The sequence below is a fragment of the Lates calcarifer genome, linkage group LG24 (genome assembly GCF_001640805.2).
Source record: "Lates calcarifer isolate ASB-BC8 linkage group LG24, TLL_Latcal_v3, whole genome shotgun sequence".
NCBI lineage: Eukaryota > Metazoa > Chordata > Actinopteri > Centropomidae > Lates > Lates calcarifer.
This window is the reverse complement of record NC_066856.1, coordinates 16,754,222-16,778,099: the sequence shown is the minus strand read 5'-3', so window position 1 is coordinate 16,778,099 and position 23,878 is coordinate 16,754,222. Positions and strand designations below refer to the sequence as shown.

Here is a 23,878-nt window from a genome sequence, read left to right as displayed (position 1 = left end):
ACACATACATACACACTCTTATTCACAGGGCCCGGTCTGTCCCAAACACACACACGGCTCTGTTCTGTTTGGCCGAGGAAAAAAAAAAAAAGAACCCACACTGCCTCCCCCGCCAGCTTCTCTCCTCTCTCTGTACCCTTCTCCTTCTCTCCCCTCCCTCACTAATGAGACCCATGTGGTGCCACAAGCATTGAGACATCATTACAACATCAGAGAGGTTCACATGCTGCTGAGCCTCGTATGGGCAGTAAGGATTGACCAATAAGAATTTACTGATGCCAATGGTGATGTGACTATTTTTAGGAGGACTCAGGCAGTTAGACAAATTCAAAAAGAAAAGTGCTACAGTGTTTCCCTTCAAAATTATTCTCTCTTAAGCTTGAGTCACCTCACATAAACTCAATGCTGCATTTACTGTACATCCTGTTGTTGTAGCGCTGTATCACAATAAACCAACTCTCCACCTGCAGAATAAAGTGTGACCAGAGGCAGGAAATAAGAACAGGAGTAAAGCCTGCATGGTTTCAAATGTTATGCCACTGTAGCAAAGAGGATGTGTGACACAAGCATCATCAAACTGAGGACAGTGCTGACTGCACCGTGCGGCCAGGCGCTTTCAGTTTGCTTTTTTTATTTATTTGCTACTCATGTTGTCTGCCCTTTTCTTGTTTTTAGCATGACATACAAGTGCAGGAGACACATTATTAGTCACAGAAAGACACTGTTGTCAGAAGTGGCCAAGTGGTTAAAGAGGTACTACAATTTTTGGTACTGTATTTCCTCAAAGTTGGGGGATTCATACAAGACTAAAGATTTAAAAAAAAAAAAAAAAAAGAATGGTCAAAATCTGTGCAGTATTTCAGTCCCTAATATGGGTGAAGCTCCAAAAACAGTATAGAGTACATTTCCCATATTGCAACTGGATAGTACTTTCCTTCCACCCCTTTCAAACTCTGCACCAAAAAGTCCCTGGTTCAGTTCCAGTCAGGTTCTGCCACTCTCCTTATCTTTCTTGTCTATATTTACATTGCTAAACTGCCACAAAAACAATGTAATATAACATGTTAGTTAAACCGCTTTAACATCATATAGTGTACCCAAATAACAATGCTATATGTCCCATACTATATGACACCACTATAGACTCTTCATCACAACAGACATTTTTGTTCTGTTTATTCTGTACAGCCCTGCATTGTTCTCACAATACAAATCACATCATAAAAATCAAGTCCCTTTTATGCCAAGTTGAATAAATCCACAATCATTTTCTGGTGCACTGCATATAAATATTTTCAATCACCTCATAACTCAAACCAGAGGGGCATTTGATGAGGTTAGGAAAGTGATAGCCCCCTTGCATGGCTGGATGGTGAGAGAGTTCACATTAGATATAACATTTCCATTAATGAAGACAATGACTAAATCTTTGTGGGTGAAAAGAGCAGACACTTGCACAGAGGGTGAGATACTGACCTTTTCTATTTCTATCACATACTTGGAATCAGCCAGTCAACTGGTATGATCTAAGTTACTTCCTGTCAACCGAGGCCTGGAAAACTAGTGAAACCTTTGGTAGAACATGTATATTTTATAAATGTATTAAGTTGTTGAGTATGTTTTGCCCAAAAGAGTCACTACCCCACCTAAAATGACAATGCAGACTTTGTTTTTTGCTGTAAACGGGTGGTGCCAAGGCTGAGTGACTCTGACTCACCACAAAGACAAAAAACCTGAAGGAACACTTCTCCTTTTGTTGACGTGAAAGCTCAAAGATGTTGAACACTGGCACAAAAATAACCCAAATCATTGTCAGCCTGCGAAAATGCACCCAAAATACAGTACATATTTAACCTAGCATTCAATCACTTTGTGCATCTGTGCAACAAGGCACGCAACACTGAGACTTCACCCATGTTCAAGCACCCAACCTTCTAGTTCTGTTATAAAGTTCACATGGCTTCCTGTGACTCAGTGCCCCCCCATCCCGGATGGAGACTGTCACCTCCTCCAGAGCCTCATTAGTGAGCAGAGAGACTCGTCTCACCATAAAGCAACATAACAGCCTCGAGCTCAGCAGGACAGGCTGACAAACATCCTTCAGAACAAACACACACACACAGACACACACACTCTCCTATGTCTGCAGGAACTACAGGAGAGGAGTTTGATGACCAGTAAAGGTTTTTTTTTCCTCACCCAGTGAATTTATTTTATTTCTATTCTTCCTCTCTCATGCTCTTCATCTCTATTCTCTGCTTTTCTCTCTGCTTTCTGTACACTGTTTCACATTAAATCAACCAGCATTTCACAGGTTGTGCTTTCACCTTAGTGTGGTTTGGCTTCTCAGAATGTGGGGTTAAAAGTTAAAAAGTTTATGCATATGGTATTAAAGGGTCAATTCGCCAAAATTTAAACTTTTCTTTCTCCTTGTGGCTCCTGGTTAAAATACTTTTGATTTTATGTGTGAGTTCTTTTAACTGCTGCATATACAGTTACTGTAGATACTTTAGCTCAGTGGTTCCCAACCAAGAGATCAGGCTCCTCAGTAGGGTCACAGATAAATCTGAGGGGTCGTAAGATGATTAATGGCAGAGGAAAGAAGAAAAACAAAGTTCTATATACAAAAGTTCTATATACAAATTTTGACAAATATTGGCTAATTTTACCTCTGGGGTTATTTAAATAAAACCATGTGAGAAGTTAAAAAGGGAGAATGTCTCTTTGGTGGAACTGGTAACAGCTCACAGACATCTAAAACCTGAGGCAAGAGGCCAAACCACACACTGCTTTGCTGTAAGGGGTCACAACTGGTTTAATTTTTAACAATGTGCTGCATTACTACAGCTGCCAGATAAATGTAGGGGTAAAAAGTACAATATTTCCCTCTGAAATGTGATGAGATAGAAGTATGTAAGTAAAATCTCAAGTGCCTCAAAATATTTAAGTAGAGTTACCCTTTAAAGACAGATTTTTCAAAAGTTCTCAGAATAAAACAGTAAAAACAGTATCTACATTAACAGAAAACATTACTCAGAAAATTAGTTTTTTCTTTAGAATTTTGGTGAACTGATCCTTCTATTAAAAAAAACTGTTATAAAAAAAATTCCCCAAAAAATGTATTCTTGGCAGAGTGAAACAGCCTCTGAAATGGTATCTTGAATATGAACAAACACAAAACTCTTCACAGAGACTTTTTTGTTTTTCATTTACTTTGTTATTTAAATAAGAAAACTTGCTACACTTAATATATATGAAACAGTGTAAATTAAGCAGAGACTAATCCTGAGCATAAGAGAAGAAGGCAGCGAGAGACAAAGGATGGAAATAAGATAAATAAAGTGGCTGGAGAAAACAAAAGCCTGATTAAAAATAGAGCAAGATGAGAGGAAGAGAAACAGAGAAAACTTGACCCTACCGTCCTCTCCTCTGGTTTCAGTTAAACTCAGACAGACAAAACGTTGCTACATCAGCAGGCAGCTGGAGACAGTGTGTGTGAATATGTAAAACGTCAGTGAAAAACTGTATTACCTCCCCTCCTCTCTCCGTCTCCCTCTCCCTCTCTCTCTCTCCCTCTCTCTCTCTCTCTCTGTCTGCCCTTTGGAGCTCTCACTTCTGCTTTGCTTGTCAAATCCCTACAGGATGTGTGTGTCTTTGTGCATGCATGCGTGTGTGGTGTGTGTGTGTGTCAACATAAACCACTTCCTGTGTTGTAAAACTGAAGCTAAGGTTGGGACTTCCTTCCCTCGCGACTCACAATAAAATGATCCTAGAATCAAAAAATTGATTTAAAGAAAGAGGCGTGTGTGTGGGCAAGTTGTAGTTTGCAACCATCCTTGTGAGGACATTTTGGCTTTATGACAACATTTTGGCTTTGTGACAGGCCGCCAAAGACCTGTTTCAGGGTTGAGACCAGCTGAGACTTTTTAAGGTTTTAAGGTTAAGGTTAAGGTTAGGTTTACATTAGGGAAAGGTAGTAGGGAATGCATTATTTCAGTGAGCATCCTCACAGCTATTGAAGGACTAATGTGTGTGTGTGTTCGTGACTCACCTTGTCCACCTCTGAGTCTATTTCCATGGAGCGAGGTCTGAGCTTGATGGGCTGATCTTTGAAGATGTCACCAAAGCCAAACCCTCGGACCTAAAGGGTGGATTAAAGATGAACTTGTGATTCAATATGATATTTAAAGGAACAGTCCACGGAAAATGTTTTGCGCATCAAATTATTTATAGGCTATCGCAAATCCACAACTGCAGCCAATCCTCTTCTTCATTTTCTGTCTGCCTCACATTTTTGCCACAGCTTGGCTAAGTACACTCCATTTATGGGTTTTGACAGATTTCTGGCCACTAGGGGACAGCACAAACAAACTATAAACACAACTGTAAACTATTTAAGTTGAAAGTTGCTCCAAATTTGGAGCAATATTATCCTTCATATGGAATCATGATTCTGTCTTATTCTCTCTCTTTTTAGCTCTGATTTTGGTCTCCACCCATTCCTGAGAGAATTATGGGCACAAATCATGAATCACTCCCTGAAGATCATTAAAATAAATAGAGGGTCTAATTCCAGATATATTTCTTGAGTGGAAAAAGCAGGACTGAGCTAACCTTTTAACATGAGACTCAAGAGTGAGGTTCTGATCTAATAGATGATCAGAGATAAAAAAAAAAACCACTGACACATGTTAAGTGAAATTAAAAGACTCGTGTCAGTGGCAAAGTTGTCACAGATATCATCAAGTCACCAGCTATCAAAACTTGTTATGAGTAAGAACAACTGAGAATAAAAACTCTGACAATTCAGATAAAAACAGGGTGATGCAGGATTTTGGAAAATGACAGATGACAATAATGAGGCCACTGGGTCCCTTGGGGCAGAGGCATGCTGTAAGTGCCTTGGGTGATGAGGCGCAGAGGGTAAGGTGAAGGGGGAGACGCACAGGTTGTCTGCCTGTGAGCACTGTCCTTCACTGTCCTTATCCACACATTTTTGTTTGGGTACAGCATCCCAAAGGCATGACGTAGGTTGGCTCCAAGCAGTCTGGATTCAGCAATGTTTGGATGAACACCATCAGGCTTACAGCAGTCTTTACAGTTCCAAAGATACTGAAATTGTCAGTAAACATGTCCCATGGGTGAGGCACACTGATGTCAGCCATGTATGCAGACCAAGGAGTCTGCTTAAAGATTTGATTCCTTTTCCCAAAGTTGGAATAAGGCCTGAGACAAAAACATGTTGCGATTGGATACTGATCCTCATATTACTGGGATGTGTAGGGACGATAACTGGCAGCAGGTCTGTTAGCTCCGTGACAGATGTGTCAGCCAGAGTTAGATTTTCAATCTTTTCCATTCTTACATGTATGGTTTTAGAGTCCCAAATCAGAATATCATCTTGCTTATCAGGTTCTGGAGTTGGCAATATTTATTTTGGAGCTATTTCTTCTGTTCTGATTAGCCTGCATTTGATGTCTTCCCTTGTATGAAAATCTGTGTCCATCCATTTGGAAGTTGCGTTTAGACACATAATATCTTTAATGTTGTCTTCAGCTCAACTAGCTGCTGCAGTGGTAGGGCTCCGAAACCTTCCCATGCCCCAGAAGTAAACTTTATTCCACACTGTAGTACCACTAAAGTCATTTTTTTTCTTAGGACCAACATAAACTGTAATAGCTCTCTTTAGGAGCATATTAAGGAAAACTGAAAATGCAAGAAAATTCTCCAACCCACTGTTTGAACACAAGCTGTTAATGTAACAAAAATTTCAGTGGAGTAATCTTTTAAAACTAAATCATCCATCCAGTTGCTTGCGGTGTAAAAATGAATGGTGAAACTTACAGCTGTAAGCACATACACTATGACTTGACGATTCATTGCCTTGCTAGTGGTTTTGTTTTTCATTCTGTGCTGGAAGAACAGCGTCCTCTTCCTGTTTTGTGCAATAAAGGAACTCTGCTGGATTTTCTACCATATCTGGCCCTGCATGATCCCAACTTACAGGAACAAATAAGCTAATAAAATGGGCAAGATAAATCTTTTGAGACCAAAACATTGCACTGTTACATACATGAGTAGAGAATGCAAAATAGGTTGTTTCGGTGCTGACACACAATGTGGTGCGAGGGAATGTACAGGAACTGTAGCAACAATAAGTCACATCTCCCCTGAACCTGACCGATTACCTTCTTAGGCTGGATTTCTACTGATCCTGTTTCAGACCGACAGTCCCCTCCATCACTTTCACTGCCTGGACTGTCCTTACCTACACACACACAACACCATTAACTTGTTGCAAAAGATAATAAGAGCAATCAGAGCTACTGTTTTTTTTTATATGTGGGTGTTTTTCCATGATCTGTTTGGTTGAGACTTACTCGTGCGGCCACTGCGGAGCTCCTCCTGTGAGGTGGGCGTGTCTGCAGAGGCCGAGTCAGACTCTGTCAGGACTTCTCTGGTGAAATTGGAGGGAAACATTCCAGTCTTCCCATTAAGAATCCCCTCCCACCAGCCTTCCTCTACCTGAACACATACATGTACATGACATGACACAGCAGTACACATTTACATAAAGAGGCAGACTTACATAGAACTCATACAGATAAACACAACAAAAAATCAGTCACAGGAGGAAATAAATCATTTCCATCTTGTTGCCTTCAAAAGAAATAAAAGTGTCTTTATTTTGTAACTGGGTTGTTTGATTAGTCTCTCTCTTTATGAATTTATTAAGAATTATGACCAAGATATAAATTTGTCAGTGCTCTCTAGTGGACACACTATGTAACACAAACTTACCTTTGGCATATTTTCTATCACCCATTGTATCTGTCTGTCATAAATGTATTACCAGTTCTAGCTGGTATCAAACGTATCTCATAGAAGAAGCAATACATGTGACAAAGAGACGTGTTTCTGTGTTTTGTGGATGAATCTTGTGCACTGGCCTTACAGGTGTAAGATAGAGGGGTCCATTATGAGTCCAGGAAAATGTAATCAGTCTTACCTCTGCTATGACCTCAATGATGTCCCCTATTTTCAACTCAAGTTCGTCTTCATGCTGAGGAACGTAGCTAAAAGCAGCTTTACACCGTCGCTTACGGATTTGCTCTCCTGAAACACACACGCAGAACAAGAGCACGCACAAACATATTTATGGCTTACATGTGACATAATTAGCCCACACACTTATCCATAATCCATGACTTACAGTGAGTGAGCAGGTGTTCACTGACTTATTAAAAGCCCTCATGACTGGAGCCCAACACGGTGACCTTTGACCTTTTCAGTTAGAGGGTAGTGTAACCAGCACTGACACCAAATGCTTCTCACTGGCCTTGCAGTTGTTTGTCTTACATCCATTAGCCTGCTCATTACCCTTGACTCATTCCACACTAGCTGGGACCTTAAAACATGACCCTGCTGTTCCTCTTCTGTCCACAAGGTGTCACTCTTCATCTTAAAGTTTAAGGAATCGTGTCAGGGTGTATGTGCAGCCATAGGCAGTTATGTGGAGGGATGGGTTTAGAAACGTGTAGAAACTCAACATAAAGTGCTGGTTCTTAATGAAATAATAATTCAAAATAGTAAAAACTCTTAATTATCATGAATTAAACAGTTTTCAGTGTAATTAAGTAATGCTGGATATACAACTTTAAATGTTGTGATATGAAATAATATCAATAAATAGCTGCTATTTATAAGTTAACCTGTAAAAACCCACAGCCATAGACAGATATGAGAAAATCCCCCACACCTCCTACAGAGAAACAAGACCCCCAGACTGAAAGAGTCAGTGTTGTCATTCTGTGTCGTGTGGTTGTTCTGCATCTCTTTGTAGCTATTTTACAGCAACTTTTACAGTCATTTTGTGTCTCTTTGTAGTTGTTTTGCGTCACTTTGTAATCATTTGATTGACTGCTGAACAGAAAATGTTAACAGTCACTTATCCCATGCCAGCCCTGACCCCACCCCTGAGCATGTGTGTATAGTGAGTGTGTATTATATGTATATATGTTTGCAGGAATGCTTGACCCAAATCCTTCCTAACACTAATAGGATCTACGTATGTTTGAGCCTGAGGACTTGAAGCCTAATGACTAATGACTACAATGTATGAATGTTATGCGAGTGTGTGTGTGTAAGAGTCGAGTACCTTTCCTTCCCGGCCGTACGCTGGAGTCAGACACGGGGCTGGCCCTGCCATTTGCGAGGTCAGATCTGATCATGCTCATCTGTCCTCCATCCCTCTTCCCCTCTTTTTTTATCTCCTACAGAGAGAAGCAGAGAAGATGATTAAAGCAGGAGGAAGAGTAGTAGGAGAGGAGAGGTGTTGAGAGAAAACAAGAGAAAGGTAAGTTCAGGTGAGGAAATGCAGCTCACAGAAACAGAATTAATGACAGAGAAAGTGAGAATGGGAAAGGGAAGTTAAGTAATGAGGGAGCACTACAGCTGCAAAAGGTAACATTTTTTCCAAGTGAGATTATTTCATATCTTAATTATAACTTGAAAAGTAAGATGTCTTCCATAGTGCTTAACTAAATGACTGCACCCCACATAATTACCTACTTAAGCTTAAGACATAAATGATCATCATTTAACGGACTAGATAATTCAATTTTATCAGCAAAATTAATTGATTTTCAACAAAACAGTGAACTGAATTACAGGATCTGCTCATTCTGTCTTTATACAGCACTCATATGCTTGAGGAGAATGCCTCACAAGATAATGTGGGGCTTCAGCAGTCTGAGTGACACAAATTAGGTGGGTACCTTCTAGAAGTTGCAGTCTTTTCAGCACAAAATCTACTTATTGTTATTTCCTCTGCAGCTGAGCAAGGGAAGAATGTCAGTTGCAGAGAACACAGAGGCATCTGAGAACATGGTAAGACTGGAGCTCCTTCACTGGTGTACCGCTTGCATACATATTGCTATGTCTTGTCATCAGCTCAAGACCAGACATGAACAAGCTAGTTCCACACAAGGTTTGTCATATCAGATGTTAGGGTTGAAACCCAGTGCTTGTTTCAAATATATCAATGGTATCAAACATTTTCTACATAACACAATTCACAACATCATTAGTTATCTAGGTACTTCTTTTCTTTCCATTTTCTGCTATATTTAAATATCAAACAATTCTCAAAGTAAACACAAACATGATATGAATCTAGACACACTGCAATCTTGTACATACTAACAATGGTAACATGTTCTCAACCTGGAACACAGCCATAACCATAGCTCTAGTAAGGTCTTGTCTAATTCAGACTGCTGAGACACCAAAGATGTCTTAGGATAAATCATTTCTGCAAATAAGACCAGAATGTAAAATTCTTTGCTTAACCAGCACTGTTGAATATAAACCTTGAGGGTTTGTTATGCAATAAACTTGCTCATGTGTTTAGTAAATGCAAATCATGTTTGCAGAACTGTATCTGTTTATCAGCCACCCTGCTCTGCCCTGTGCAGTGCTGCAGATGCTGCTGTGGAGCAGCAGTATTGGATGTCAGTAACCCAGGTGACCCTCACTGTTTACCTGCAAATGACCAGCAAGAGCTCATAAAGCTTGTACAAACACAAACACACAAACACACAAACACCAAACAACTCCCTCCTTCACTGCTACAGCAACTTTTCCATCTGTCTCCACTAACTAACTCCCCGTCCCCATGACTTTCACTTGCATAAAAGAATCACAAGACAGCATGCGAAACTGATCAAGAGAAGCAGAGAGAGACAGGCAGACAAACACACCGACTGACAGAAGAATCACCAAGCCAGATGGGAAGACAAGACACAGGGAGACACACAGGCATCCACATTCACACACAGAGTCCAGGAGAAACTAGACATGGTTCACATCTTCCCATCACATTCATCATGACACTGTTTCATAAGCCCTGGCCTGTGGCAAACGCAGCTCAGTGAAGCAGACGGGGCCCGGGTACACTGACTCACAGAATCTAACCCCTCACACACACTCTAGTTGTGTATGGCCTGGTGTGGCGTGAAAGCTTTAATGAGCCACGGAGATCCAAAAATATCAACAAGATGAGATGTTTCCTAGACAACAACTGAAGCTCATTTGAGGCTGAGAGCCATTTTAGGAGTTGCAAAGGTTGGGGGCTGAACATAATGCTGGAGTAAGTGTGATTTTTAAATAAACCAGCCTAAACCACAAATTTGGCAGAGAGAAGCAGAGAAGAGATTCACATTCCCAGTGGTTGAGAGGCCAATTAAAATCTGACATGAGGTATGTGCCTCCAGGGAGTGGCAGATTAAAAAGTAAGGACTGAACAGACATTGTCCTCTACACTGCCATATTTGAGCACTTTGCCCAAAGAAATCTGAACTCACCAACACTGGATTTCTTTCCTTTCTTTGGCATTGCTGGTCCAACAAATGAGCTCCGGTTCTTGAACCAGTTCCAGTCAGAATTCTTGAAACCTTGGTGCTATCTAGAAAACTATCCTGCATTTCTAAAAGTTTTGAGCAGAACCATTGTAATGAAGGATTCATCTTCAACGAAGGAATTGTTTCCAACCTGTAGAATAGGACATGCCCACTGATGTTATTACAGTACACACTTGAAAACCTGCAATTTTTTGGATTCAGCTGAGGAAACAACTTTTCAAATTTTGAACCAATTTTTTGGTGGGTTGAAATGCTCCAGACAGTTCAAAACTATGTGTGCAAACCAGAACAAAAACCCATTCCATGTTGGTGGAAAAGGGGTAAAAGAGAAACAAAATGACCACAGAGACGCAAAACAAATGGTCCTATATAGGTTGGTCCTTGATGTTTGTGGCCAGGGGCCCATTTTCTCATAATCTATTTAAGACCAAGCCCCTAAAACCAAAACAACAAACTAAAAGATGCTAAAATGCTCCATGGAGCTGAGGGGAACTGCAGATCTGGGTTCTAATTCTCTTTGGATTCATCTCTACAACTTCATATTAGTCATTTGAACTCTACAAAATCCAATTCTCTTCTATGTAATTCAAGGACTGGATCTCTCTATCTCCTTTCCCTGACATTTGGTGTTTGCAGTTAGTTAAGTAGGCTACTGCAGTGTTAATGTAAAACCAGGAACAGACATTGATTCTGCAGTCAGAGTGCAGGGGAGCTGGCTCTACCTCTATAGACTGCGTGCCTTTCATACACTGCAAAAACAGATAGAGACACACAAACATTCATTCAGAAACTAACACGCACAGACACAGACCCACAGACTGAGTGCTTTAAAAGAAACACCCCAGCACTTTTAACTTGGAGACTCCACACTGCACAACCCAACCTACGCAAAAACTCACAGCAAGCATTTGTTAGCTTAGAGCTTCCTTTTTTATGAGTCGAGGCGGTGTTTACTAGCTGTTTGGCTTTGTGCTTTGTGAGAGACAATGGGGCATAAATCCTTGAGTGATAAAAATTTAAAATAAATCTCTTATATACTAAGGCTACTTGTTTAAATAATAAATATGTTTGAGTTTGGAAGCAGAGACTAATGATTTTGTGGTTCTGTAAAAGACAAAGCTTACTGTACTGTTCTTAGAGGCCTTTGTTACTACTTGGACTGCGTTCATGCTCTACTGCAATTCCTCCTGTGGCGATATGGAGGTAAAACAGAGTTAAAGGAAACCCAGCTGAAATGAAGGGAGGAAGACAACGTGATTCATCATATCTGAACAGGAAACACCTGCATTATGTACACAGCACTGTGTTGAGTGCTGTGTATGTGTGTGTGTGTGTTTGTCTGTATGCTGTGTACAAGCCTGACAGCAAGTATGTCATTACACTGCACTGCTTTAATGCTAAACATTGCTTTGCGCAGCCCCCACCACCACTGACCTCTGACCTTTTCTCCTCTCCCAGTCACAGATAATGCAAAACAATGCAGTGTAGCAGCTGACATCCACTGTGTAGGACATATTAGTCTTTGTAGCACAACAAGCACAAAACAGCAAAACAGTGACAGAGAGAAAAGCAGAAGGAAACAGATAAAGCTTATGTTCATTGTGTACTGCAGAGGACAAATGATGCAAAAACATAGTTTCCCCTCTTTTCATAAATGCCATCCTTATTGTGCAACTTTATTCACTGGTCAAACTGAGCAGGAAAATACTTACACAAGTTGATAGTGAGCTAAAGATGACAGAATGAATTCATCATTTAAATCATTTTTTCAAGCAAAATTGCCAAACATTTTCACAACATTCAGGTTCTCAAATATGAAAATATCCTTGTGTTTTGGACAATTAGTGAGATAAGAAAAAGATATTTGAAGATGTTGAAATAATTGTTGGTTGCAGCCCTAGTTTAAATGTATGGTTATGTTCATGAGTTACACAGACAAGTAAGAAAAAAAGTCCACTCCAGTGTGCTTTTCTTAAATTAAGCAACTTTTACCCGACATCTGCAATTACTTCACTCCTCAAAAGCAACTGGCAGGAAATCCAGCTGCTCTTCTGCACCATGAAGAAAAATGTTGACCTTGACTCCCAGAGCATTTAATGTCAAATCAGAGCATCTGACGTGAAGCCGATTTGTAATACCTGCTAGTCTAATTCACAGAGGTCAGATGACTACAGCAGTTCCCATAAACAGGATATCCTCCACCTCTGCTACTGTAGGCATATGGGTCTTTTGGGACATTCATGAAGAATCCAGTTACAACTACTTCTTTTCTTGGAAGTAAAATTACAAATCGTCTATTTATAACAATTTTCAGAATCAGAATCAATTGATAACATCTGATTGTGTTTCATCATTAAGACTATCTTGAGAAAATTTGTAGGATATGATGAATGTCTATGTGGTTTGACATAAACATTTCCCTTGCAACAATAATGTGGTAATGTGGTAATGTGCTTAGCTAGCTGGTTGGGCAGCTAATTACTGGTATACCCTGTCACAAAAACATCACGTGCACACTGGTAAATGCATCTTGAATAAGCAGCCTGTAGTCTTATATCATCTGTAACATTGCTTGCTTTGCTAAATTACCCAATTTCACTGACAACCCTGAGAATCAGCAGCGTGTTAACCTGAGCTGACCCCTGTCTAATCTTTCAAAAAGCATTTCCTTTTGGTGGAAATGTTAACTTATTGATCTCCACTTTAACAGCCATCCCCCACTGAAGGGGGGCTGCTTGCATACCATCACTTCCTGTTGCATTTTTAGATTGTCTGTCCTCACCTCTCACTTCCCCCACATACACACTCATTCATGAGCATTGCAAAGCTTAATGTCACTGATTCCCATAACTGCAGTCTTGTGACAGACCAGTTTGGTATTACTGCATTACTCACAGTCTCTCTCTGTTCCCCTCACTCACACTCATCCACGCAAACGCCCTCAGTGAGCCTTCACAGGCCCATTGTCCAGCTCTCTGACAGCGAATGAGAGCTGTGACAGTCAGTCAGCACAGATAAAGCCTGGGTGAACCACCTGACAACAGATGGACTTCTTTAGCACGGTCAAAATGTGAACCCTGCTCTCTTTGCCCTTGGCCTGTAACACTCTTCTACTTCCCCTCATGGTACAGTGAACAAGATACTTCCTTCTTCTCCTCACCACAAACTCACTGTTTTACTACTATACAGTACATATCAAAGGCATCGACTGATGTTGCACATCACTGACTCTCTCACATGTATCTGCCTGATTTACTCTGAGCCACCAGCAGACCAGGATTGGGTTACAACTGCTGCAAATAATCCCGTACTAAGTTAAAGTAGTTCAATGTAGCAAATTTCAAATTAGTGATTTAGTAAAAGTTACAGTTCTTAAAAATCTAAGATAAAACATAGAATGTCTAAATTAATCTATGAAGGATATTTGCATGATGCTGCGCATTTCTGTAGCTTTAGCATCACAGAAAATACTTATGTTTTACTCCTGTGCTGACAGCTTTTTGTTTTTGCATCCTAAACTTGTAACTGTGGGTGTGAGGGTGGTGCCATCACAGTCTAAGCAGAAATACAATCATTTTGACAGAATCAGCTGGTTATATCAAAGGCAGAAACACAGAGTTGAAGGGGAGAGAATGAGGAAATCATGAGATGAGAATTAACGTGACACTTGAATGTCAGTCAATACGTTACAGAAGAATAGTGTGATATGATGATAGACACTGTGAAATGATGAAGATTTGTAAACTGTCAGAGAATTTGGTAGCTATTGTTTTAATACCCATGATTATCTGGTTGCATTAAACCATTGCAGGTCATGTTACAGTCAATGAACAGGACAGTTTTATGGCAGCACTGGATTTACAGGATTGCTGCATCAGTGTGAAAAACCTTGATTAGTCAGTAACTTACTTCACTGGATTGGCCAAAAACAAACATTAACTGCTTGCCAGGTAACTGTCAATGGTGAACTATAACCTAACATGTTACAGTGTCACAATATGCATACATATTAAGCATTATGTGATACTAACTTGCGACTACACCAATTTCAAATGTTCTGTGCACTTGCAGCACTTGGTTAAGGTTTGGGAAAGACTGTGGTCTGGTTTAATACAGAGAAAGTAATTTCTTTGTCATCGTACATTTAACCAAAACTCAATATCTTTCCCTGATATTAACGAAAGTGCTTTTGTTGCCTCAGTCTGACCACAGATCGGAGTCTGAATGTGGACCCTGGTCTCTGGTATCACAGCTGTATACACCCACCGTCCACCTCCTAATAATTCAGGTGTCATTCATAAATTTAGCGCTTCATTCATTCAAAAAAAAAAAAAAAACGTTGCCTCTGAACTTAATCTGAAACATTACAAATGATGTGAATGGAACGTTATGGATTTCCCAGTCAGATGAAGCATTATTGAATATTTTGGAGTGACTTGTTTGACAGTTCTCTCTACCACCATCATGAAATAATAACTTGGATATTAACATCATACAGTATGCGTGGTATGCAAAAAACAACACTTGTAACAAATGTTTGACAGAACTGTTACTGATCGAAAATGCTGCAGAAGACGGCATCACAGTTTGTTTTGTTTTTTGGAAGGGATGTGATAGAAATTTGGGACAGCCCTGAGTTAATCTATTCTTACCTGCAGATTCATCTGTCTGTGGCAGGTTTCTCCCTGCCCTCACACTAACCTCATCCTCAACTTAAATCCCATCTACAAAGTAACCTTAACATTTTGTGTTGTGTTGTAATTTTAACCTTAAACCCTGTTTCACCCTACAAAAAAAGTCTAAAACTAAAATAGAAAAGGAAAACACACACAAACATCCAAGTATAACATACCACAGTGACACAGTGGAAAAAGCATGTTTACTTTGCTGCTGTTTATGCAGATCCTCTTGTGTTTATGAGGCGTGTAAGAGACTGAGAATGTGGAGAGAAAATGAGGTGGGGGAGGCGATTGTGCTTACTCACCCTGACAAAGTTATCTGGGAACAACCCCCTGCGTCCGCCCAGCTCTCCCTCCCACCATCCTCCATCGTCCCGCCGTATGTTCACGATGATGTCACCCACCGTCAGGCTCAACTCATCGTCCTGCTGAGCCTCATAGTCAAACTCCACCACGGCCTCCACTGTGCACACAGGGCCAGACAGAGAGAGAGAGAGAATGGGAAAGACAGGGTTAGTGTGTTACAACAAACTACAGTTAGAGGTCAAACAGTGCAGAGGGTTTACTATTGTTCCATATTTACTCTGTGGTTTTGATATTGATGATTGTGCCAGTTTTATTTATGGATTCAAAACTGGAAGTGAGCAGCTGAATTTCACATCAGAGCACTGTTTACTCTGGCCTGCAACACTGCAGCGATAAAGTAAACTGCATTTAAAGTCTCTTTGGTGCTCAAATTCTGATGAGTGTTTCATTTCCTCAAATAAAAAGAAAAATGCACAGATGCAGCTCCTCTTCTCCTAACAATGCAGTCATTTAAACTCAAACCACTATGTTTCCCTAAACCTGATCCAGTTGTTTTATACCTAAATCTAACCAAATATTAACTACAGTGTTTCCATATCATGCTTAATTTCCAAATAGCAATATATCAAGATTTTGGAGGGCATAGACAGACATCATCCTGCTAATATGTCATTCAAGAGGGCATGGACAAATGGCCTGTTTGGCCAACAAATCTGGAGGATTTTTTTTTTAACATAAAAACACTTGAAACAAACATGAAATCCTGCAAAACCTCCACAGAATACATTTAAATCCTGTCAGTCACACTTAGCTGCACTTTCAATCGGTATTTGATCTACTGTCAGTGGAACTGAGCACTTCTCGCAGATGATTTGCATAAAGGTTGAAGTTTTTTTTCACATGTCCTCGTGTAGCGTACGCAGTATTAAGACAGTTAGATGGTGACAGGGAATTCTTAGGCTTCATGAAGGCTCCAACTTGTACCAGCAAATTAATTAGACAACAGACAAGAATGAGGAGAACAAGATTAGAGTTTTAAAAATTAAGTAGGAAATAAAATGCTCAATAAAAATAAGGAATATGAGCAGACATCTTGACATCTGAACTCCTGTGCAGTATTGACATATGGCTGGATGTACCATTCACAAAGATCATAACAACGGTAAAAATTGAATTCAATAATGAATGACCAGTGAGTTTTCACAAGACTATAATGTAGTAATGTTGGAATCAGTACAATGTAAATGTTCATTATATTGAATTTATAAAGACAGCAGGTAAATATGGAGGACTTTTTATGTATGCATTAGCAGCAAATATCAGAAACAGGAAATTGAAAAAGAAGCAGATTAGAAAACAGGAAAATGTCCTAATGAAATGTGATTTTTAAAAAACTTTTAAAAAGGGAGAAATTAGTGAAAAGAGACCTTCAAATAAAAGCCTTAATGACCACTGTTTGAAAAATGCACACAAAAAACACATGCGAACATGTCTTTCTCTCTCTCTAAACATCACACACACCTACTCACACATTTGCACAAACACCTTGTGACCATTTGTGCAGCTGCATGTATTTATAAAAATATACAGTATGTGTCACTCTACATATAGCTTTCTCAACTCTAACCTTCGCACATACACACACACACAAACACACACACACATATACTGGCCACCAAGGCCTGATCCTTGTGAAACTGTGTGGGCAGCTAACAGAGGGGTTGGGTGGGGGAGTTTGAGGGAGTGGGGTAACCATGGGAACGACAGTATGGGGTAGCTATGACTCAGACACACTGGCATCCTCCCCAAAACGATCTCTCTCTCACTCACATACATATAATACAAAATGCAAAAAAAGTCACATTTTTCACACCAAGTGCACCAACAGGCAAACACCCACGATGATGACACCAGCCAGAATAAGATAACAATTCTTACAAAAGCAGTTGTGTTAAAGTGGAAGGTCAGAGTGTTGCTGAGGCTCCTACAACACATCAATATTTAGCAGACAACATAGACGACACTAGTCCAAGTTGGCCTGCTGCTCAGATGGGGAGGATATGATTCTGGCTTGAGATAACCAGAGAGATTAGCTGCAGACGAGACAGCGACGTGGCATACATACTATTTTCTTTTTTAGCTCTCAGAGAGTGGAAGTGGAAGTGAATGGTTATTCAACAAGGAGAAGTGCATACAATGTACTGATAGGTTATGGCAGTTATCTTGCAAACCGCATTACAGTACATCTGAGTGGCGTAACAGGACAGCACACTGCAGTCCACCCACCCACGTCAGTCAACAACACATACACCAGTGAAGGAGATGAGACTGTGGCTTTGCACAGAAAGCATATCAGTGTGTGTAAAGAGGAGTGCAAGTTAAAAGTTAACACGAAATGGGCTCTGAAGAGGAGATAAGTCTGGTATAAAGCTATGCAGAAAGAGTGGAAACTGAGTCCTGCAGTAGATTAACAGTGGGTATAATTTTACAAAGCAAACAGCCTCCATTTATTGTCCGTGTGATGTACAACACAGCATGGCAGTATCAGTGGTGGACACACACAAAAATATGATGCATTATTATAAGGCCCTGCATACCCACACAGGTGTTGTGAAGGTGTATTCACAGATACATTTGGTGCTATTCTATATTTTCTTATTGTCAGTAAATCTCATGGAAAAACTAAAATCAACAATGAATCAAATGCTGTGTATCCAAACTCTGGTACAGCTTATTGCTCTGTGCCATAGAGCCCCATTGTTTTCAAACCAACACTTCAACAAGCTTCACCATCGCACTGGGTGATATGTTCCTTATTACAATGAGCTTGTAATAAGGAACATAAATAATCTTGGTTTATTTTGACTCAGTCCCACAAATGCCATCCTGCTGCCTCACTAGCACACCAAATACCAAAAATAATCCAAAAAATCTACTATTTACTCCTGTTTGAGGAACTATAGTTGTTGCCTTTTTTCGGAAATCACAGAGTGGATTTTAAAAATGAAACTCTGCATTTGTTAAAGATTTACGTATTCATGGGCTTGAGGGTAGGGACAGGGAAGGGAAGCCAAAAAGAAGTGAGAGACAGACACAATGTTCATCATCCCATTGTTGGCAATAAGAAAAATATCAAATACTGGCTGCCTTAACAGTGAAGGAAGTCACTGCATGTTATGTGCAAGGAATCACTTGTAGACCACATTTACGCCTGATATTAATATGCAATCTGTGTCTGGATACAGAGCCTGTGGAGTGGCATTGCTTCCCTTGACCTGGAAAGCACCAGCACTGCATTGTATATTTAGATTCTATGACAATGCAGGCAGAATGAAGACAACAAGAATGCTTTTCAAACACCAGAAACAGCATGTGATCAGATGGCATTATCTAAATAACATATTCAGATACCGATTGCATGTTAATACCAAGGGTAACTGGGGTGACAGTGACAAACCAGCTGAGAGCTCTAAGCTTATTAGCATGTTTGAGCTCACTGTTGTGATTTCCTGGTTTGTTAATTTACTGTAGCTATATGGTTAGGTCTCAATAGCTACATATAATGCACCGCAAGGTGTTTCTACCATAATATGATGTGCTGTATGTTGTTCAGCATGGAACAACAGAGAGACAATTTTTGAGCTGATAAAGAAATAAGTTGAAACATCCAGCAACTAAAACGACAGATATTTACAGAGAGCGACTATTGTACTTCTCTACATCAAGCAGACACAAACATGACTCCAAATTAATGCTAATGTTGCTACATGTCGGCTTGTTAGCTAACACACTTGTTTAATATTGGTTGCTAACAAGTTTGAACCAAACATTTGGAAGAATGTGACAGCACCTTGCTAGAAACTTGAAATATTTTACCTGTTTTACCAAGATAAAATATTAAATTAGTCAAACATTAGCTTCATGTACTCACCTCTAGCCTCTTAGCTACCTAGCTTAGGTTCATGAATGTGTTTTACAAATATAGATCACATTCTATTTAAATGAAATTAAATGAAAACTATTTGCATTTCCAACTAATGGTAAACAACAGCTGATTAGTCAACTAGTCAATAAGTCACTGTGTGAGGATTTAATGCTGTATTTTGTCCTGTGTGAGAGTACATTTTGACTGTTGCTCTGTTAAAACTATCAAATTAATGGCATCATTTGGGCTTTAGCAAATTGTGATTGGGGATTTTTCATTAAGACATGACTGTTAGTTAGAACCCTTGTGAAACTAAATGACACAACTGGTGTTAAACAAACCTGATGCTTAACCAGACTTCCATACGCTAATTTAGCACTCAGTGATTGTGGTGGGTCATTGTATTTATTTGATGTGCGTGTGCAAGGCTAAACATGATAGACACGAGGCTCAAGTGGGTAAAAAAACCATACAGGAACTGAGACAAGCCTGTAGTGTCCCCTGAACAGCTGCAGTCAGTTTAGATAAGGGGAAACTACTCATATGGACTCCCTGAACTTTGCAAAGCCATGCTGATGTTTCACCGGTTTCGAGCAGACCTGTGTTTAGTTGTGGCTATGTTTCAGTGCTGCTGCTGATGATGTCAAGAGCAGCTGTGTGTCTCTGTCTGTAAAACATTCACTGGACTGGAGCCCACTGGGAGTCTAAGCCACCCACTCCAACTGTGGATCAGATCACAGACTTCAGCAGATTCTCCCACATTAAAGGAAAATTCCAACCATTCTCTGCTCATCGTGCAGATACTTTGTGACAAAGGGTTTGTAATTTAGTATACTCCCTCAAACTGCATCGACCCCCATTTCGCAGAATGCCTTTTGACAACCCCCAGATAAGAATTTTATGCATTCAGCTTTGGGTTTTCAGTGTAGGTGGAGAAAGCAGTGGAGGCAGCGACAAAACACATGAAAAGCAAGGAGAGTGAGAGTGTTTCAGTTTCAGCTGAGAAAAGTGAAACATATAGTTGCTCTGTATTCATTTCAAACAGGACTAATAACGACAGAGAAACTGAGCTCTTCCAACATATGTTCAGTGAAGCAGTTGCATGTTTCTGGTGGTACTTCTGCAAATAAACCCTTTGTCTTCAGTTGTTAAGGACTGAAGGTCACAGTTATAGATCGCTGACATTGTTTCTCTCTTTGAAAGCTAAAGTAACAACAGAATTAGAGAAAGCCATTAACTGTAAGTGTGGTATTTTGTCTTCATTTTGCACTTTATCTACAGGAACAAGCAGAGAAATATCCATAACATTGGACCTACGATTACAAAGTGCATTACCACATGCTGCACTCCTCCAGGGCCAGTTTAATGCATACTACCATTAACCTACTGTCTTTCAATCAAAGTTTTCCTTACATAATGTCTTGCACAGCATCTACATACACTCAGTGGCCACTTAATTAGGTACACTCAGAAGTATTAATCAAGATATATGTTTCAACATGAGACCATTTTGAGTGTTGATTTTCAGATCTATAGTATGTCTCAGGCAATAGCAGGCAACTTGGTAATTAACTTCCACTCTGCTTGTATAGATGTCATGGCCCACTTGGGTTCCCCCAAAGAAAAAAAAAAGCTGTGGGCCCTCACTGAAATACCCACAAACCACTCTCAAAAATAAGGTGTTAAAACTGAGTTTAAGTAACCTGCAGGAGCTGTTTAAAAGCCCATGTAATTTCCATTTCAGTTAATATTGCAATTTAATTGCACATATTACAAACAATTTTACAACTTATTCAGCTATGACAGCTTATACACACACATAAAGGGAATCTGGGGCCTCAATGGGGGCCTGATGATCAGGGGCCATGGGGTTACTGTCTGCATTTGTTTACATGCAGCAGAGTCAAGGATGCAGTAGAAAGAACACATGCACATACTTTGAACAAGGGCTGGCAACTAATGACTTGATTGATATTATAGAACATTCACTTGATCAATAAAACATTTATTCATTTTATAAATGCCAAGTCCAGACAAGTTGTTGAGTTTGAAGAGAGTCTGAAAAGGAAAGGGAAGTATCACCTCCTGCCCTGCATGGTAGGCTATCTATGAAATAACCAGCTAATTTAAATATGCACTTAGTTAATTGATTACTCGACTGTTAACCTGCAGTCAGTTGACTTTTCATGCATTAGTGTGCATCAGCGCAGTGCTGTGAGAAATGATGGCGATGATGAGAAGAAGAAACGTTTCACATCAGGCCTGTTTCATCCACAGAGACAGAGCTGGAGAGAGTCAAACACTGTGTAGCTCCAGTGGGCAGACAGACAGAGAGTGAATGTAAACGTGTCAACATCTGCAACTCATCAAATCTCTTTTCTGAAATCTCACCCGCACAGCCGCCGCGCTGCACACCCACGCGCGGCTTTCTAATCATGAATAAAGCCTGAGAAACAGTGTGAGACATCGAGCCTGTGCGGTCACTTACAAACAGCTCGGCTATGTATGAAGCGACGTCAGGGGAGGTGAGGTAGGGAGGAGAGGAGAAGAGAGGGGGGAGGAAGAAGAGAGGCTGAACCCAGCGCGCATCTGGACCGGGCGTTTATTCCAGCCCATCCAGATGCGCAAAGGCGCTGCAGGCTATTTTTGGACGTACTCTAAATAAGAAGCGAAAAAAAGCGTTGCGTCTCACCCATTTATGTCTCCCGGTGTGCTGGTAGTGCTCCTGCAGGCTGGTTGGTAACGGGGAAGGTGGTTGTTTCAGGTACAGAGGGGGTTTGTGCCAGACCGAGCCCCAGCCTCCTGCTCGTACTAGAGATCCGCTACAGCAGCGCTGAAACGGGAGGAGCGTCAGATGAAACCATATTCCTTCCTCTTTTTTTGTCTCAGAGGAGGCAGAGCGAGTGCCCAGAAAACGGAAAAAGCGCTGATGAACAAATCTCTCTCTCCCCTCTCTCTCTTTGTTGCCTTCAGGTGCACTGCGTAAATGCCGACTTTCCAACTTGCATTTTCATCATAGGCAGATAGGGGAGCGATGTGACGCAATTTGTGGCACCATGCATGATGCACAGATGGTGGTGACACAATTACTTAGTGTTATGGGGCAGCCGAATTTAATACTGAAAATAAGCTGTTTTATCATGAAACATCTTATGTCAGACAACAAATATAACATCCTCATTTTTAGATATATTATTATAACTTTTGGTGTGGTTACACTTCACAGTACCTCACATTTTATGCACATTCATACCACCGACAGCCACACCTCACAACCTCATTTTCCGAGGTGGAGTCAAGGGGTGGCCTGGCTACAGTCTGGCAATAATAATACAAGCGATCCACAAATACACCAAGATACAAACTCCTCTTATCAGTGTCATTGACAATGTGTCCTGGTTTGTAGATCAAATTTGGTAAGTGGTAGATTTAATATTACAGGGCCTAATGTATGTGTGTTATTTGAATTAATTTATGATTTAGTTATATACTTAATCCATTTCAAAGTCGTGTGGATTTGTTACTCAAGACTTCTTTCACTTCAATGATTTTTTTCATTGTTGTTCATTCTCAATTCATTAAGAATGTCAGGATTTCCAACAGCCTCTGAAGGTAGCATGAGTCTGAGCTCAAAGCCTCGCACCTGTATGCACCAAATCTCGCGATAAGTGACTCGAATAAACGCACCCCCAACATTTCTGTGAGAGAATTACAGCAGCTTGTCTCAATGTATTATCAGGGTCATCTGATGGTTCAATGGCGTGTGCATTCAAATATACAGAAGTTTTTAATGTTTAAAAAAAAAAAAAAACCTCAGACTCAGGAACACACACATTCTCTCTCATATACACACCATGCTAAGCCTTGCAGTGCTGTTGCCCCCTCTGGACTGAATCCCATGCAACCGAGAATGTGCTGGTGGCAGCAGAAAGATGGGTGATGAAATGATGCAGTGACAGGGAAGAGAAAGAGATGAGGAATTTAGATTTTGTTTCACAATCAAAATTGTAGTTTGTAGCTTCTCTCTGACTAACATCTTCATCTGTGATTCAAGAAAGTTGTGTTAACTTGTCTTCTTTAATTAGGGAACACTGAAATAACTAATTTTTGCTTCATGCTGGTCCTTTGCTCTGTAAAAGGAGTCGCAAGAACTCACTGTGTAGTGTAAACTGGATGTCTAATATTATGGTAATGATATTATGGTAAATGATCACACAGATTTTCTGACACACACTTGATCCCATCTGTGCCGCTGCATGTGCAGTTTGCTTTAAGAGAGACAAATTGTTTTCTCACCCAGAGATGGAGGTTAATTCTCTCCTGAGATGATAAGTAATTTTAACACAAAGCCCTAAGGTGACACCTTCTGGGACAGTGTTGCTATTACATGATGTGCTCGGTCCCAATTTAATTCCGCCACCTACTATACATGTGGAATCACACTCCACAAACACATGCACACACACACATAGTGAGAAGTCTCAGTAGTGCAGATGCTATTTCTAGCACCTCCATCCCTCTCTTTCTCACATTTACTGCTTGATCAC

General features: G+C 40.3%; 1 protein-coding gene across 2 annotated transcripts in view; it reads right to left on the bottom strand.

The window, feature by feature from the left end:
• sh3kbp1 (SH3-domain kinase binding protein 1) overlaps positions 1 to 22,274 on the bottom strand; it is a 30,709-nt gene extending 8,435 nt beyond the window's left edge. Inside the window, exons 1-7 of one of the 2 annotated variants that reach the window (XM_018679303.2) lie at positions 22,024 to 22,274; positions 15,406 to 15,563; positions 8,159 to 8,273; positions 7,010 to 7,116; positions 6,381 to 6,525; positions 6,189 to 6,268; positions 4,052 to 4,141 (exon numbers count right to left, since the gene is read on the bottom strand). In XM_018679303.2, coding sequence (XP_018534819.1) covers positions 4,052 to 4,141; positions 6,189 to 6,268; positions 6,381 to 6,525; positions 7,010 to 7,116; positions 8,159 to 8,273; positions 15,406 to 15,563; positions 22,024 to 22,027 — 699 coding nt within the window. In that variant the 5' untranslated portion in view covers positions 22,028 to 22,274. The remainder of the gene's footprint in view (positions 1 to 4,051; positions 4,142 to 6,188; positions 6,269 to 6,380; positions 6,526 to 7,009; positions 7,117 to 8,158; positions 8,274 to 15,405; positions 15,564 to 22,023) is intronic. The other variant, XM_018679302.2, reaches the window with a different exon arrangement.
• Positions 22,275 to 23,878: the final 1,604 nt, after the last annotated feature.